Raw genomic sequence first — 14,424 nt, forward strand, 5'->3', positions numbered from 1 at the left:
AGGATAGACTCTTCATCCACTTTGGTGAGTTGATGGTAGCCTGATTTTACTGAATACTGATCATTTTTTGTAAATGTCCATATAGGCATGTCAGGTACCTTGACGAAACGTGGTCTGATTCTCCGGATGTGACTAATATCTTGTGGATGCACTAATTCGTGAAGTTTCTCCTCACTCCACTGGTTTGTACTTGGTGTAAGAAGATCCACCACCTTAAGCGAGTTGGGATTTGTCTGATTCGAATTCGCTCTCCTAACTGGTCAAGGAAGGTTATCAATCCATGGATCTTGCCATATTCTTACAGTATTACCATCTCCTATTCTCCATTTGAGGCCTTGTTTAACTAGTTGTATACTTTGGTATATGCTCCTCCAGGCATGACTAGGTCGATGTCCCAACTTTGCATCCGTCAACACCGATTATGAGAAGTATTTAGATTGGAGGACTCTTGCAAGAAGGGATTGAGGCTCTTTGAGAATTCTCCATGCATGTTTTGCTAATAAGGCAATGTTGAATTGATGAAGATCTTTGAATCCCATTCCTCCATATTGCTTCATTTTGGTCATCTTGGCCCAAGAAATCCAAGGTATCTTGTTTTTTCTTTAGCTCCAGATCACCAAAACTTCCTGATATGTCCTGTAAGATGATTTATGATTTTATGAGGTAGCAAAAAACAGGACATTGCATAAGTAGGAAGAGCAGCAGCAACCGCTTTAATCAAAACTTCCTTCCCTCCGGGAGATAAGAGATTAGAATACCAGCTATTCAACTTATTTTGCTCTTTCTGTGATATATAAGCAAAAACATTTGCTTTATTTCGCCCTATCGCTTCTGGTAAACCCAAATATTTCCCAAACCCACCATTTTTATTGATCCCTAGAGAATTCATAATACTCTGTTGGATGTCTGGGTGAACAGTCTTACCAAATTGAATAGCTGACTTTTGGAAGTTGACATGTTGGCCTGCTGCTGCTGCGTAAATCTTTAGTAGATTGATAACTCTTTGACATTCTTCTTCATCAGCTTTACAGAAAAGAAGGGAATCATCAGCAAAGAACATATGGGATATAACAGGGCCATTCCTACTTGCTTTGAAAACATGAATGTGATTCACTTTGACTGCTTGTGTAATTAAAGCTGATAGTCCTTCTGTACAAAGCAAGTAGAGATAAGGTGAGAGAGGGTCACCTTGTCGAAGACCTCTTTGTGGTATGAGCTGTTTAGAGGGGGAACCATTAAGTAGCACTGAATAGGAGACTGTTGTGATGCATTTCATGATCCATTGGCACCACTTGTCTGCAAAACCTAACCTTTTTAGAATAACCTCAATATAATTCCATTCAACCTTATCAAATGCTTTGGCTATATCTAACTTTAAAACCATGAAGGGAGTCTTGATTTTTTTTGTACGCAGTGAATGGAGAAGCTCATGAGTAACAATAATATTATCTGTAATTAATCTGCCAGGGATAAATGCAGATTGAAATTCAGATATCAGAGAGTGCAAACAGGGTTTAAGTCTTTCTGCCAAAATTTTAGAGATTAGTTTATATGCTATATTGCATAAGCTAATCGGTCTAAAATCTTTTACTTGGGTGGGTGAAGCAATTTTGGGAATAAGGCAGATGTATGTATGGTTTAGTTGCGGGTCTAGATAACCAGTATCAAAAAAATGATTAACAAACTTAATCACACCTGGTTTAATATCACTCCAGTGATATTTGTAAAAGCCCGCGCTTAGACCATCATGACCTGGTGTATTGTCAACATTCATGCTAAAAAGAGCATCATAGATTTCTTTCTCAGTTACTGAGGCAGTAAGTGCTTGGTTCATCTCTTGTGTGACTCTTGGTTGCAAATGCTGGAGGATGGCATCAAGGTGTTCACTGCCTGAAGATGAATAGAGGTCAGAGAAATATGAGTTTATTACCTCCTGAACATGTTCATCTGTTTGATGTACATTCCCATTTGCATCTTGAATAGAGGTAATTCGATTGTAACTTCTTCTCTGCTTGGTTTTTGCATGGAAAAATTTCGTGTTTTTGTCTCCCGCATTCATCCATTGTATTCTGCTTTTGGAACACCAGTACTCCTCTTCCTTCTTGTATTCTTGTTGCAGTTTAAGCTTTAAATCAGTAACATAGTGAAAATCAACATGGTGGGAAGCATAAGCTGTTTGGAGATCCAGACGCAATTTCTGGATGTTTTTCCTTGAGTTAAGGTTTTGGTTCGACTTCCAGCGAGACAGACTATTCCTGCATCTCAACAGCGCTTCTCTGAACTGATACGGTGGTAACTGCTGACATTCTTGATTCCATGTGTGCTGAATAAGCCTTTGAACTTCTTCATTTGATCGCCACCGGTTATCATACCAAAATAGCTTGATTCCCCTCCATTGATTGTCGTCTGTTTGGAGCAGTAGTGGCTTGTGATCAGAGCCCACCCAGTCAAGCAGTTGTGCAATGGCTTTTGGGAATTGCTCTCTCCAATCTGCAGTTGCCAGTACTCTATCCAATTTGCACTTAATGGTACCGGTGCTTCGGTTGCCTATCCAAGTATATGGCCCACCATATGTTTTAACCTCATGAAGACCTGAAGCAATCAACAACCTCCTAAAGTTGATAAATTGCCATTCTGGTTTAGGAGGACCCCCAAGCTTTTCTGAATTGTTTTCAAGCTCATTGAAATCTCCCAAAACTACTCTTGATCTATTCTGGTAAAACCCTTCCACTGCCAGATTCTCTAGAGTTTGCCAAAGCGACTGCCGTGTTTTTCTCTCCGGATTACCATAAACGTAGGTTAAACAAAAAGTCGATGGCCCTTCGGTAATAGACATATCAGTGTGGTAAAGTGTTGGGGTTGAGAGAAAATCACACTTTACCGTATTCCGCCAAAATATTGCTAACCCTCCACTAAGCCCATTGGGAGGGATCAAAAAGTGCTGAGAGAAAAAGATTTCTTCACCAAGCTTTTGTACAAACGCATCATTATTCTTAGTTTCTATGAGGAAGAGGATATCAAATCTATATTTACGGTTGATATCCTTGAGATAAGGAATTGTCAAGGGGTTCCTCAGCCCTTGACAATTCCAGTGCAGTATCTTCATCTTGGGGATGGTGGCTTCGGGGTTTCCACCTCCCCTAAAGCTTTGTTCACAGTTTGTTCGATTGGTTTCCTTTTAGAAGTCGATGCTTCCTCATCCTCACTTGTCTGATGAAATTTACGCTTCGTCCCTCGCTAGAGTACATCAACAGAGGTTGAGATTGTGTCGTTGATCGTCAGAGGTTGGCGTGGATGTAGTTGAGCAGCTTCCGGGATTATAAGATCCATAAGATCTCTTTCTTGATCCATCTGAAGATGTTGTTCTAAGTTTTCATTATTTGGATTGGAACTAGCTGCTTCTCCCATTGTATCATCAGCAGGTTCTGGGATGGGGCTATTTTCAATATGTTGATCATGAACCAAGCATGTTGCAGCTAGATGGGAGAACACGAAGGTAATCGGGGTAATGTCTCTAGACCACTTATCAACTATTACCAGCCAATCCTTGTAGGTCCAGGGGCCTCTTTCATAAACAATATTAAGGTGGTGGGCTTGCTTGAAGAAAAACTGGACTGTTCCATCTTCATTAATTCTATTGTTTACTCTGCCATTCAATCTCCAGATCTTCGGCATCATGAATTTTATTCCAGCTGGGTTTTGTGAAGGATGGATACCTTTAACCACGAGACTGAGAGCATGCTCCCCTTCCCGTTTCCTACGAGCTTCACCCGATAATTGAAGTGGAGTGCGATCCGAACCCATATTTAAGTTTTGAAGCTTAATCCAAATATCTTGATCTGCCATGATAGGAGAAGGTTAGCCTTAGCTAAACTGAGATATCCACCGGCGGTGGAAGGCTAGATCACTGATTAACGTGAGGCGGTGAAGAAGATTCGCGAAGAGTCAAGAAATCGCCAAGAGAGAGAAATTTTTTTGCTTAATTTGGTTTTGTCGTTCATAGTTAGAATGTGTGTTCTTGAAACTTCCCGGAAAAAAAAACAAAAAGAGAAGACTTTTTGGGTTTTAAGCGGTGATTATATTTATATAATCATTTCTTTCTTTGGTTTGCTCTCCTTTTTATCTTCATTGACTTTTTTAATCTTATCAGATAATTTCTAGTATTACACTAAAATATTCCTTTTACTTATTTACTCTTATATATTACCCTTCTTTGTTTTTCTTTTAGTGTAATTTTCCTGCCCTTTTCTACCTTTTCTTATGGCTGACAAACTGTGGAATAATTTGCAATATATGGTTTTGGGCCGAGACGATCCGGAAATGTTTATTCCCCATGTAGCATATGATGGAGTTCTAGCTAGAAATTGGGTTAGTTTGATTGGGCGTCCTCTTAATACCAACGATCAAGAGCTTAGGCGTGTGATTCTTGCTTTGCCTAACTCTTGGAGTGTATCTGCTAGGGTTCATGGGCGTGTGTATTTGTCCAGTTTCTGTTCCGTTCGGAGTTTGAATTATCAGCAGTACTCAGAAGGGGACCTTGGTTGTTTAATAACTGGTTTCTTGCTCTGTAAAGGTGGGAAGACTTTCCTGCAGATGATTTCCTCACCTTTATTGATTGTTGGGTCCAAGTCAGAGGTATACCCTTACCTTATGTTTCTGAAACAAATGTTAGGTTCATTGCTAATGAATACACTTGGTGAGGTTGTTGAACTGGATTTCAATGAAGAAACGTCTACACAAATTGCTTTTATCAGAATTAAGATGATAATTGGAATCACAGACCGACTTCGGTTTTTCAGAAGAGTCAGATTTGAATTAGGAGATGGGGCCATGATTGGTTTTGAGTATAAGAAACTCATAAGGATCTGTACCAATTGTTGCCGCATCAATAATGACTCTAATCATTACCCGTATCATGCTCCCCTGATCTTTCATGAGGAATGTTTAGAGGTTCCAGCAGCTCCTGAAGAGAGAGAGGGTTCCAACCATCCCAACGCTCCTGAAGAAAATCATTCTGATCAAAGTTCTGAGTTATCCTCTTACTCTCCCATCTCACAACCACTGATACCTACTAATCCTGGGCCTAATCTGGAGGAATTTCTAGCTGTTAACCATCTTCAAAGGTGTCCTTCCTAAAGCACAGCCTCTTTAAAAGTCTTATCTGATTCTAAAATAGCTAAAGGAAGGAGAGCAAAAGGAAAATATGAAATTGGTGAGAGTTCTAAACGCAAGAAAGGGAAGCAAATACAAATGGAGCTTGCAAGAAACACTCGCCAATGCAGGAAGGATCCAGGAGTGAGGTTCTATCCGGTCAGGCCCGGCTCAAATATTTTCTGGACCCTGAACTAAAAAAAACTTTGGACCCTATTTCTCATGTTAAAACAAAAAAAAAAATTTGATTCCTAAAATCAAAAGAAAAAAGTCCAAATATTAAATGGACCATGTACATTTGCACCCCCAGCACATGCATAGAGCCGAGCCTGTATCCGATTGATCATGAACCTCCATGATATTTTAAAAGCAAGTCAATAATCTCAAAGAATTAGCAGACACCTATCTCTGAGATTTTACTTTTTGGTTTAAGGTTTTTAGTTTGCTTAAATAATAATCACCTCTCTTTAGATTAAGACTGTGGATGCTTGTTACATCTATTGGTGTGCCTTGGTTATGGTTCTTTTGTTCAAGGATAAAGGTAATGGAAGAAATTCATGAAGACCTTTGGATGAAATCTTTTTGCAGATGCGGAGGTGGTGTGTAAGAATCTATCATTACTCTTGGTTATGATGTATGCTTTAAGACTAGGTACAATGATCTTCATTGTATGGGAGATGTTACTGAGAAGTGATGGTGATGGGCTTACTTCACTATCCTCCAACTAATTATAGTGGTTACGTTGTAAGTTAAAAGAAGTTTGTTCTCAACTGTGCTGTAATAACTTTGGCTCTCCAAAATGGTTTCTCCATTGATGGATGATGCTGTACTTTGATATCAGATATAAAAGGAATTTTTTGGGGAAAAAAGAAAAAAAAAATTATTTGGATATGATCGTTAATGGATATGGTCATAATATGGTTACTGTTTGTCTATAATCAAGATGGTCAATATTGGACAAATTTATATAAATGTCTATAACCTATTTTTACAGCTCTATTTATCGATGGTTTTAGTGTTTTCTTTCCTATACTGCTAACCTGAATATCGCATAAAAAAAAATTAATAAAAAAGTTATCGACATTCACAATAAATTCAAATAGTCAAAATCGAGTCCTAATGTAGAAACAGTTAAGTATTTGATTAACTACTAATGGAAAGACGTTTGCTTCATCTACAAAATTATTATTTAGAACGCGATTTAAATATTTATAATTTTCACAAAATGTTTTATAACTTTAACAAATAACAAATACTAGGAAAACTAGTAGTATTAAAAAGTTCTCAGATACTACTGTACTATTATTAAGTAGCTCAACTAAGAAATAAATAAACAATTGCTGACGACCGTTATTATTACAGTTTAACGGAATGTAATAAAACATTTGTCCAAAACAAATAAAATAACAGAATGTTATAAACCAGATCTTTTTTGGGTTTATTGGCAAAATAGTACATTTTCAAAACTTAATTGGAATTGTAGTACATTTACTATTTATAATTGGAGAAATAGATGGATTTTACTATTTGTGTAATAGAAGATATATGAGATTGATAAGAAAGTGAGGTATAGTGTAGTAGGGTAAATTTACAAAATGGTAGCTGCATAAAAGATATCCGTACAACATATTTAGTGTACACATTTATTACACACATATTAAATATTTTTATTTTATTCATATTGAATATATTATATATCAGCTGTACGGATAAAAACATGTATATTAACATATATATAAGTACACTAAATGAACTGTACGGGTTAAACTTGTGTATTATTATTTATTTGTAAACTTGATAACTGTATACATTATAATGTGTACGGACACCTGTACAGTCACTTGTACACTTAATAAAGTGTACAGATACAAAATTTATAAAAAATATTTAACATTATCAAATATAATCATTACACAAAATGCATATCAAATTATAAAAAAAAAACATAGATTTTTTTGTATCTGTAAAAAAAATAAAAAAAAATATATATATATATATATATTGAATAGTATTTTAGTTATTAGATTCAAAGGGTGATTTAATATATATATATATATATATATATATATATATAATTTCAATGGCACATTTGTAAATAAAATGATTAGTAAAGGATTAAAAAGTAATCCAAATAGTAGTAAATAGTGAAAATGTGTGTTTTGCCAATTTTAAATAACGAATGTACTAATTCTCTGATTAAATTTTAAAAATGTACTAAAACTCCAATTTTTTTTTTTTTTTTTTTGGTTAATATCCTGGTTTTACTTCACAAAAACGGAATTGTAAATGTAAACAAAAAAAAAAAGAAACGTAAGTTAGAAAGAAATGAAATTAAGAGATAATTAAAATTGATTTCGTAGGGTTTACATATAAAAACGCAAAAATGGATCAGAGAGAGATTTGCAACAGAACAAGCAAAAAAAAAAAAAAAAAATCTCCTCTCCTATCTATCTATCCATCTTCTTCCCTCATTTTCTGAAAACCCTAATTTTATTCATATTGTGTTCTCATCATTCATCTCTGTTTCTTCCATGAACAGAGAAGATATGGCAAAGTAAACTTCAAAACAGCCTTCGTGAATTCACCTTGTCATTACAAAAAAAAAAAAAAAAAACAAAAGAAGGAGGTTTCAGGTACTCTCAATATAATATTAACAGCTTCTTCTTCATCTGCCACTCTCATGAATTTTGATCAATATAATAAATTGTGTCTTCTTTAAAGAATTTGTTTGATCAAAGTGTTTGATAATTTGGTTTTTAAGGATGAATATTTTTTTTATCTATGGTGATTTGATTTTGAAGTCTTGAATTGTTATAATGTGAATTTACCGATTGATTTGATCAAGCTGATGATTTTTGAAGCCAGATCCTGATTTTGTGATTGAATTTGGTATTTAATTGAATTAGCTGATCGGTAAAAGATTTGGCGACAAATGCTTGCGATGTGAATCAGCAGCTCGAATCAAATTCGCATTTACCACCACGGAAGCGTTTACTCGCCGGATTCAAGAAACAGAACTCTAAAACCAGCGGCAGCAATGAATCACCAAACCCTTCTTCTTCTTCTTCTTCTTCTTCTACGTCTACTACTACTTTTTCAAATGGCTCCTCCTCTGCTTCATTAACAGATGTGCAGACTCAACTCAATGATGACCAGTCTCGGTCTCCCGAAGAGCTAGCTCAGACGTCCAAGGCCAACGCGGTTTTAGCGGTTAAGGCTGCAAAGGCGGCGAGAGCTGCAGCTAATGAGAAAGCCATCATTGCTTCAAAGGCAGTGGCTGCAGCCAAGAGTGCTTTAGAATTGTTCGCTTCTTTACCAGTTGGCTGTAAAGAGAAGTCTCCAAGGAAGAAGAAACATGTCCCGGTTCAGGTTTTGTATTCGAAAGGAGGACTTGCGGATGAGGATTTAGCGAGTAGGTTGAATCGTGCTGTATACAATTCTCCTAGAGTCTTGACGGATTGTTCTTCTGGTCACAGAAACAAGAAACAAAAGAGTTTAGTTACGAGCTATGTAAATAGTACCGTGACTAGTACAATGTACGATGGGAATGACGACGTTGCTGGTGTTGTGGATTCAGACAGTTCGATTGACGAGGAAGTAGACAGAACCAGAGTAAACGGGAAGCTGCTCTTATGCGATAATACGCTGAAGGAGAAAACATGGGAAGAAAGTAGCTCGTTGGGGAAAAGAAGAGGAAGAGTGAAGCTAAAGAAGCTACCTTTGAGCATGTGTGCCTCTTCAGATCAAGAAAACGGTATCACATTAGCTGAAAAAAATGTAAGCGTAAGTAAGCCGGAATAAGGTTCTAATGGTGGTGTGGCTGCTCAGGTCGTAGCAGGACCATCATGGAAGTGTCAGAAGGACTTAAAGTCACCAGAAAGTGTGAAGGAGAGCAAAGTTGTACGTTCATAATAGTGTTCTTATTATGTGACCTTTTTTACCCAAAAGAGGTAAGAAGGTGCAGATTCAACAGCATTTCCCATTTTCAGTAGAATCCTAAATGTTGTTTGTTTGTTATCTTGTTTTGCTTTTTTGGGTAATGTGTTTGAAATTTTTATGTTACTTGTATATTTTTGGGAATAAATATGTAGAGATACATAGATTTATATATATATATATATATATATGTATGTTGGTTTTGTTGAACAAGAAGGTCTAGTTATTGGGATTTATAGATGAGAATCGAATTTATTAAAGTGATGAGTTTTGTTGTTTGGTTGTCATTTTTCTTTTGTTTTTGAGTTATTTTTTTTTTTCAAAAAAACTATATACATCACTACATAACGAACCTAAAGTTAATAAAAATATATCTTTTTTTGCATATATTGTGAGCTGAATTTTTTTAAACAAACATATATTACTCAATCTATACTAAATAAAAGTAGAAGCTATAAGCTCCTAAGGCTGTCCCACCTATGATTTAAAACATCCAATCAGAATTCGACATGTCACTAATTAACATTTTTTAATTTTCCAGAATTTTCTATATTAAATTTTTTTTTAAACGACCCATCGCGATCAAACAACTCAATATTTAACATTTTTGAAATTTATGTTAAACGCCAATATTAAAATACTTATAAATAAGTGTATTTACAACGTCTCACATCCGCTAGAAAATTTTAGACAATGGCTCGAAACCATTATAAATAAGACTAATATGCTTCTAACTACGAATGAGTTGGAAGCTTGATTTGCCAGGCGTCCAAATTTAAAAAATTTAAAAGCTTAAAATATTATAATTATTAAAACTTAAAAAGTTCAAATATTATAAAATTTTTAATTTTATAGGATGTTTAATAATATTATAAATACCTCTATAGAAAGTTTATAATATTATAAATATTTAAACTCTATAAGAAGTTTAAGTATTATTAATATTTAACCCTCAAAAATTCAAAACATTTTTGATATATGACTTTATAGATGATTTGATACTGTTTTGTAAAATTATTTTTGGGTCAAAGGAAGAAGGATTGACGTCGCAAGATCTTGATTTGATGTTGTTTGAGTTAATTTTTGAGGTTTAAAGAAGAAGGATTTATGACATGTACACATGTTTTATTCGCTATACATGTGTTCATATTACTTTCTCTAAAAGTAATTTGTAATTTTGTAGTATTAAAGATTTTGGTTTGAAAAGTTTCGATACGTGTGGATCTAAAACCGAGTAAGTATATAGGTGAAAATATCAATAATTGAATCCACACTAAATTTACGAGACAAGAGGCAATGATTTTGGTCTTAGAGTTTGATGGTTAAAAAGTTGTATGGTAGTCTAAAAAAAATTAAAATGATTATTCAGTGGAAGAATGTGACAAAGCTGACGATGAAGAGGAAGAAGAAGAGTATAACGAAGAACCAGACAAAATATGAAGAGTAAGAAAACAGTGGAAAAAAACACGAAAACATTGATGGTGGCAATCAATTAAATATGAGAAAACGTTCACAAATATATATATATATATATATATATATATATATATATATATGTGAGAAAACGAGATTAATTCATGATTCTAAAAATGTTTTGTTTATCTGGTGGTCAAAGAAATGATTTAGTATATGCAAGGTCACCAGTTCGGATATCTGATCCACCTCACATGGACGTCCAGTTAAATCCATAATTCTTTTGATCAGATTAGATTTTTTAGCACAACTGATTTTTAAATCTTTTTAAAAAAAATTTGTATCTGAAATAAATTTTTGGTCTTAACAATAGCTTAAAGTTTTCTATAAGATAATATTTCATAACTATCATCAATCATATATAATTTTCACCAAAATATATCAAATAAACCCACGCGTAGCGTGGGTTCAAAACCTAGTTAATATAAATAGTGTGTGTTTAACATACATATACAATACATTTACCATATATAGTAAATTATAAACTTTTAAGAAGTTTATAACTGATAACTCTCTAATTTACATGTTTTAAGCATCCCTTTTTGTCCATATTTTGCATTGTTTTTACCTTAACCTTAGCATTTTTAGGTCAATTACTATAGGAATCTACATTTAGGCCATTTAGGATGTTGCATTCTTGCATTTGCATATTTTGGATGAAAACAGGTGCTTAAGAGCCGAAAATGGGGAGAAACAAGGTCGAACCCGAACATGTACCCGAATGAGCTATGGAACAGGAAGAACAACCCGAACACCAACCCGATCGAGGGGGAGCTAAGAACAGAAAGAACAATCCGGGAGCCTACCCGAAGAGCAACCCGAGTACATCCTCGTGCACCCCATCGAGCAGACCCTCGGGCAGGACTAGGAAGCTAGGGTTAATGGGTTTCCATATATAAACCCCTCTCTTCTTCCACTCGCCCTAGCACGCCGCAGACCCTCAAACCAGAGAGCGAGAGCTTCTGAGAGAGATCTTGAGCGACTCAAACATTTTTCTATCTTTGTTAGGATTTATTTTACTTCTTTTTGCTTTTCTTTTAGATTTCTACTTTGTACTCTTCTCTTCTACTTTATATTTTAATACAATGCAATTTTCGTTCATCTATACTTTTGTGTTTTCTGCAATGAGATCTGAGTAGTGAAACAAAGTTTAGGGATGGGATAGACGATTTTGTGTTCTTGATCGGTTAGGATGTCTTAGTTTGGTTGTTTATGTTTTATAAATTCCCTTCTAGATTGGTGTTCTTAATGCTATCAACAGACCGAGAGGTTGAGATTAGATCTAAGGCGTTTTACCACCGAGAGGTGTAGATGAAATGCTTGAAACAATCAATGCTAGAGATTTACTCACTTAGCCTAAGAGATTAGATGAGTAAGGGGTTTATTGACAATAATGAATCGATTTGTATTGCCTGCTTGGTCATGTTTCTCCAACGAGAGTTGGGTAGGGAAGTGATTAAGGTTGATTATTTCTATCACGAGAGTGTTTTAACAAGATTTTAGAGATTCATTGTCTAGGGAATATTTGCTTGAGGCATGTAGGACATCTGTATTGGTCAGGAACACTTAGGAGTCGATTACCCCATCCTTAGGAGCTTTCGTATTTAGATTGTTTGCATTTTTATTCATCACACGATCCCTTACCCGAACAGGTACACGATCACCTGCTTCAAGTATACCTTCGAGTTGTTCTTGTTTATCTTGTTTACTCGATCACCCCACCCGATCCTGTACTCGAATGCTTGCATCGAGTGCTTAGGTTGTGTGGTTCTTGTTCTTTTGCTTTCTTTTGTTTATTTTAGATTGTTAAATCAAACCCAACTATTTCTTGGCTTGACTTGCAAAGTTCTGATCATATCTTATCTGCTAGCATAACAACCATTTGGATTGATAACTCTTTGTACTACAACTGCATAGGGAATTGATACCCTGAGTGAAAATTCTACTATCAATAACTTATAACTGATATATCTAAACTTAATAAAAAGTTTAAATAAAATATATTCTAACATATGAAATTATCAAAATAGCACAAACGAATTATGTTACATGGCGTGTTATATTGAAATGACAAGATTGAATTGATAATACTAAAAAATAAAATATAATTAATATGATACTTCAATACAAATGAAATCCTTATTAAAACTATTTTAACAACACCAATATAAAATATATCGAATCAAACTGATTTAATTAAGATTGTATTAAACAAAAAATTTTGTACGGTATACCACGGGTTATATACTAAATCACTAAAATTAACAAAATTAGTATTTTAATTTTACGTTAACAAAAAAAAATAAAAACTTTCCCGCGGTAAACTGCAGATCATAATCCTCCCGTGTATTCGAAAGTGTAAACAATATTACCTAATACCTACATTTAAAATCACAACGGGATAATGAGGATTTTGTTCCATCATAGGCAAAATGAAGATTTCTTTATATATATGGTTCAATTTCCGTGGAGATTCCACAAAACTCACAATTATTCCTTGTAATTGAAACTAAAAAAATTATTGGGTTCACCCCCTCTTAATTAACCAATCAAAATACAACAAATTGCCATGTCATATTATATTTATAAAATAAATCAAAATTAAAATAAAAGACAAAACAAGTTAAAGAAACCAATTCTGTAGATTTTTTATTAAAGAAATTATGTTGGTTTAGGTTTATAAAATAAGAAAAATATTTAGAGTTTATATTTTACAATTAAACTAAATCATATGTCGGTTTGGATTTACAAAAATGTGGTTAGGGTTTAGTTTTTACAATTAAACATTATATGTCGGTTTGGGTTCACAAAAGAGTGGTTAGCGTTTAGGGTTTAGATTTTAAATTAAATGAAATTATATGTCGGTTTGGGTTTATAAAAGAGTGGTTAGGGTTTAGATTTTAAAATAGCAAAATTATATGTCGGTTTGGGTTTATAAAATAGTGGGTAGGGTTTAGATTTTATAATTAAAAAAATTATATTTTAATTTGGATTTATAAAAAGAATGATTTGGGTTTTGATGTTATAATTTAAAACTATAATATAATGTTTAGAATTAATAATTTTAAAATTAATTGATATACAATATTTGTTTCCTTAACCAATAATTTGTTTCCTTAACTAAGAGGGGGTGAATAAAAAGGATTCACCCCTAGGGGTGTACCCAAGAATTGTCCTTGAAACTATTGGTTTAGAGTTATAGAAAATTATAAACCACAAAAAAAAAAAAATGCATTTATAATCATTTTCAATATGTTTTCTTGAAATGTGCAAAAAACCAAAAAATAGATTAATTAGGAACATAAGGAATATGTTGTTTACAGTAAAACCTCTATAAATTAATAATGTTGGGACCAAGGCATTTTATTAATTTATAGTGATATTAATTTATCTATAAATTAATAATTATCATTTTATAGTGTGAATTAATAATTATTAATTTATAGGTATATTTTTAAATTTTTAATTTTTAAAAAATTAAGAATTGAGACAATTTTTGCAAAATAAGATTAGAACTTTGGATGTTGTAAATTTTATGGTATTGGAATTGAATTTAAAATAATTAAAAAATATTATTGACAATGAATTACAAATATTATAGACAAATTCACTTATACACATGACATAAATATTCAAATTTATGAATAAGAATATCAGTTATCATATTTTAATAGTATATCAAACTATCAAAATGTAAATGATGCATATTTAGAAATTGAAAACTTTAAAAAGTTTTAGCTGTTTTATGAAATGTTATAGAATATTTTCTATCATTATATATAGTTTGAAGATACAACATAATAATTGTTTTATAGATACGAGGTTAAGAGAAACATACTTTACTATATCAACGTATATATATAT

At 33.5% G+C, this 14,424-nt stretch overlaps 1 protein-coding gene and 2 pseudogenes across 1 annotated transcript; 2 read left to right on the top strand and 1 right to left on the bottom strand.

Annotated features, from left to right (window-relative positions):
• Positions 1-260: 260 nt before the first annotated feature.
• Positions 261-3,106, bottom strand: LOC147949887 (uncharacterized; annotated as a pseudogene).
• A 1,154-nt stretch (positions 3,107-4,260) lies between these two features.
• LOC104708134 (uncharacterized) lies at positions 4,261-5,136 on the top strand (annotated as a pseudogene).
• Positions 5,137-8,061: 2,925 nt separating this feature from the next.
• Positions 8,062-9,261, top strand: LOC104790764 (uncharacterized; the record flags this gene model as incomplete). The annotated part of the gene is made up of 1 exon (XM_019242831.2): positions 8,062-9,261. A coding segment is annotated over one exon (891 nt), but the record flags the coding sequence as incomplete, so codon positions are not given.
• Positions 9,262-14,424: the final 5,163 nt, after the last annotated feature.

This window comes from Camelina sativa, chromosome 1, assembly GCF_030686135.1.
Source record: "Camelina sativa cultivar CO46 ecotype springtype chromosome 1, ASM3068613v1".
Classification (NCBI taxonomy): domain Eukaryota; kingdom Viridiplantae; phylum Streptophyta; class Magnoliopsida; order Brassicales; family Brassicaceae; genus Camelina; species Camelina sativa.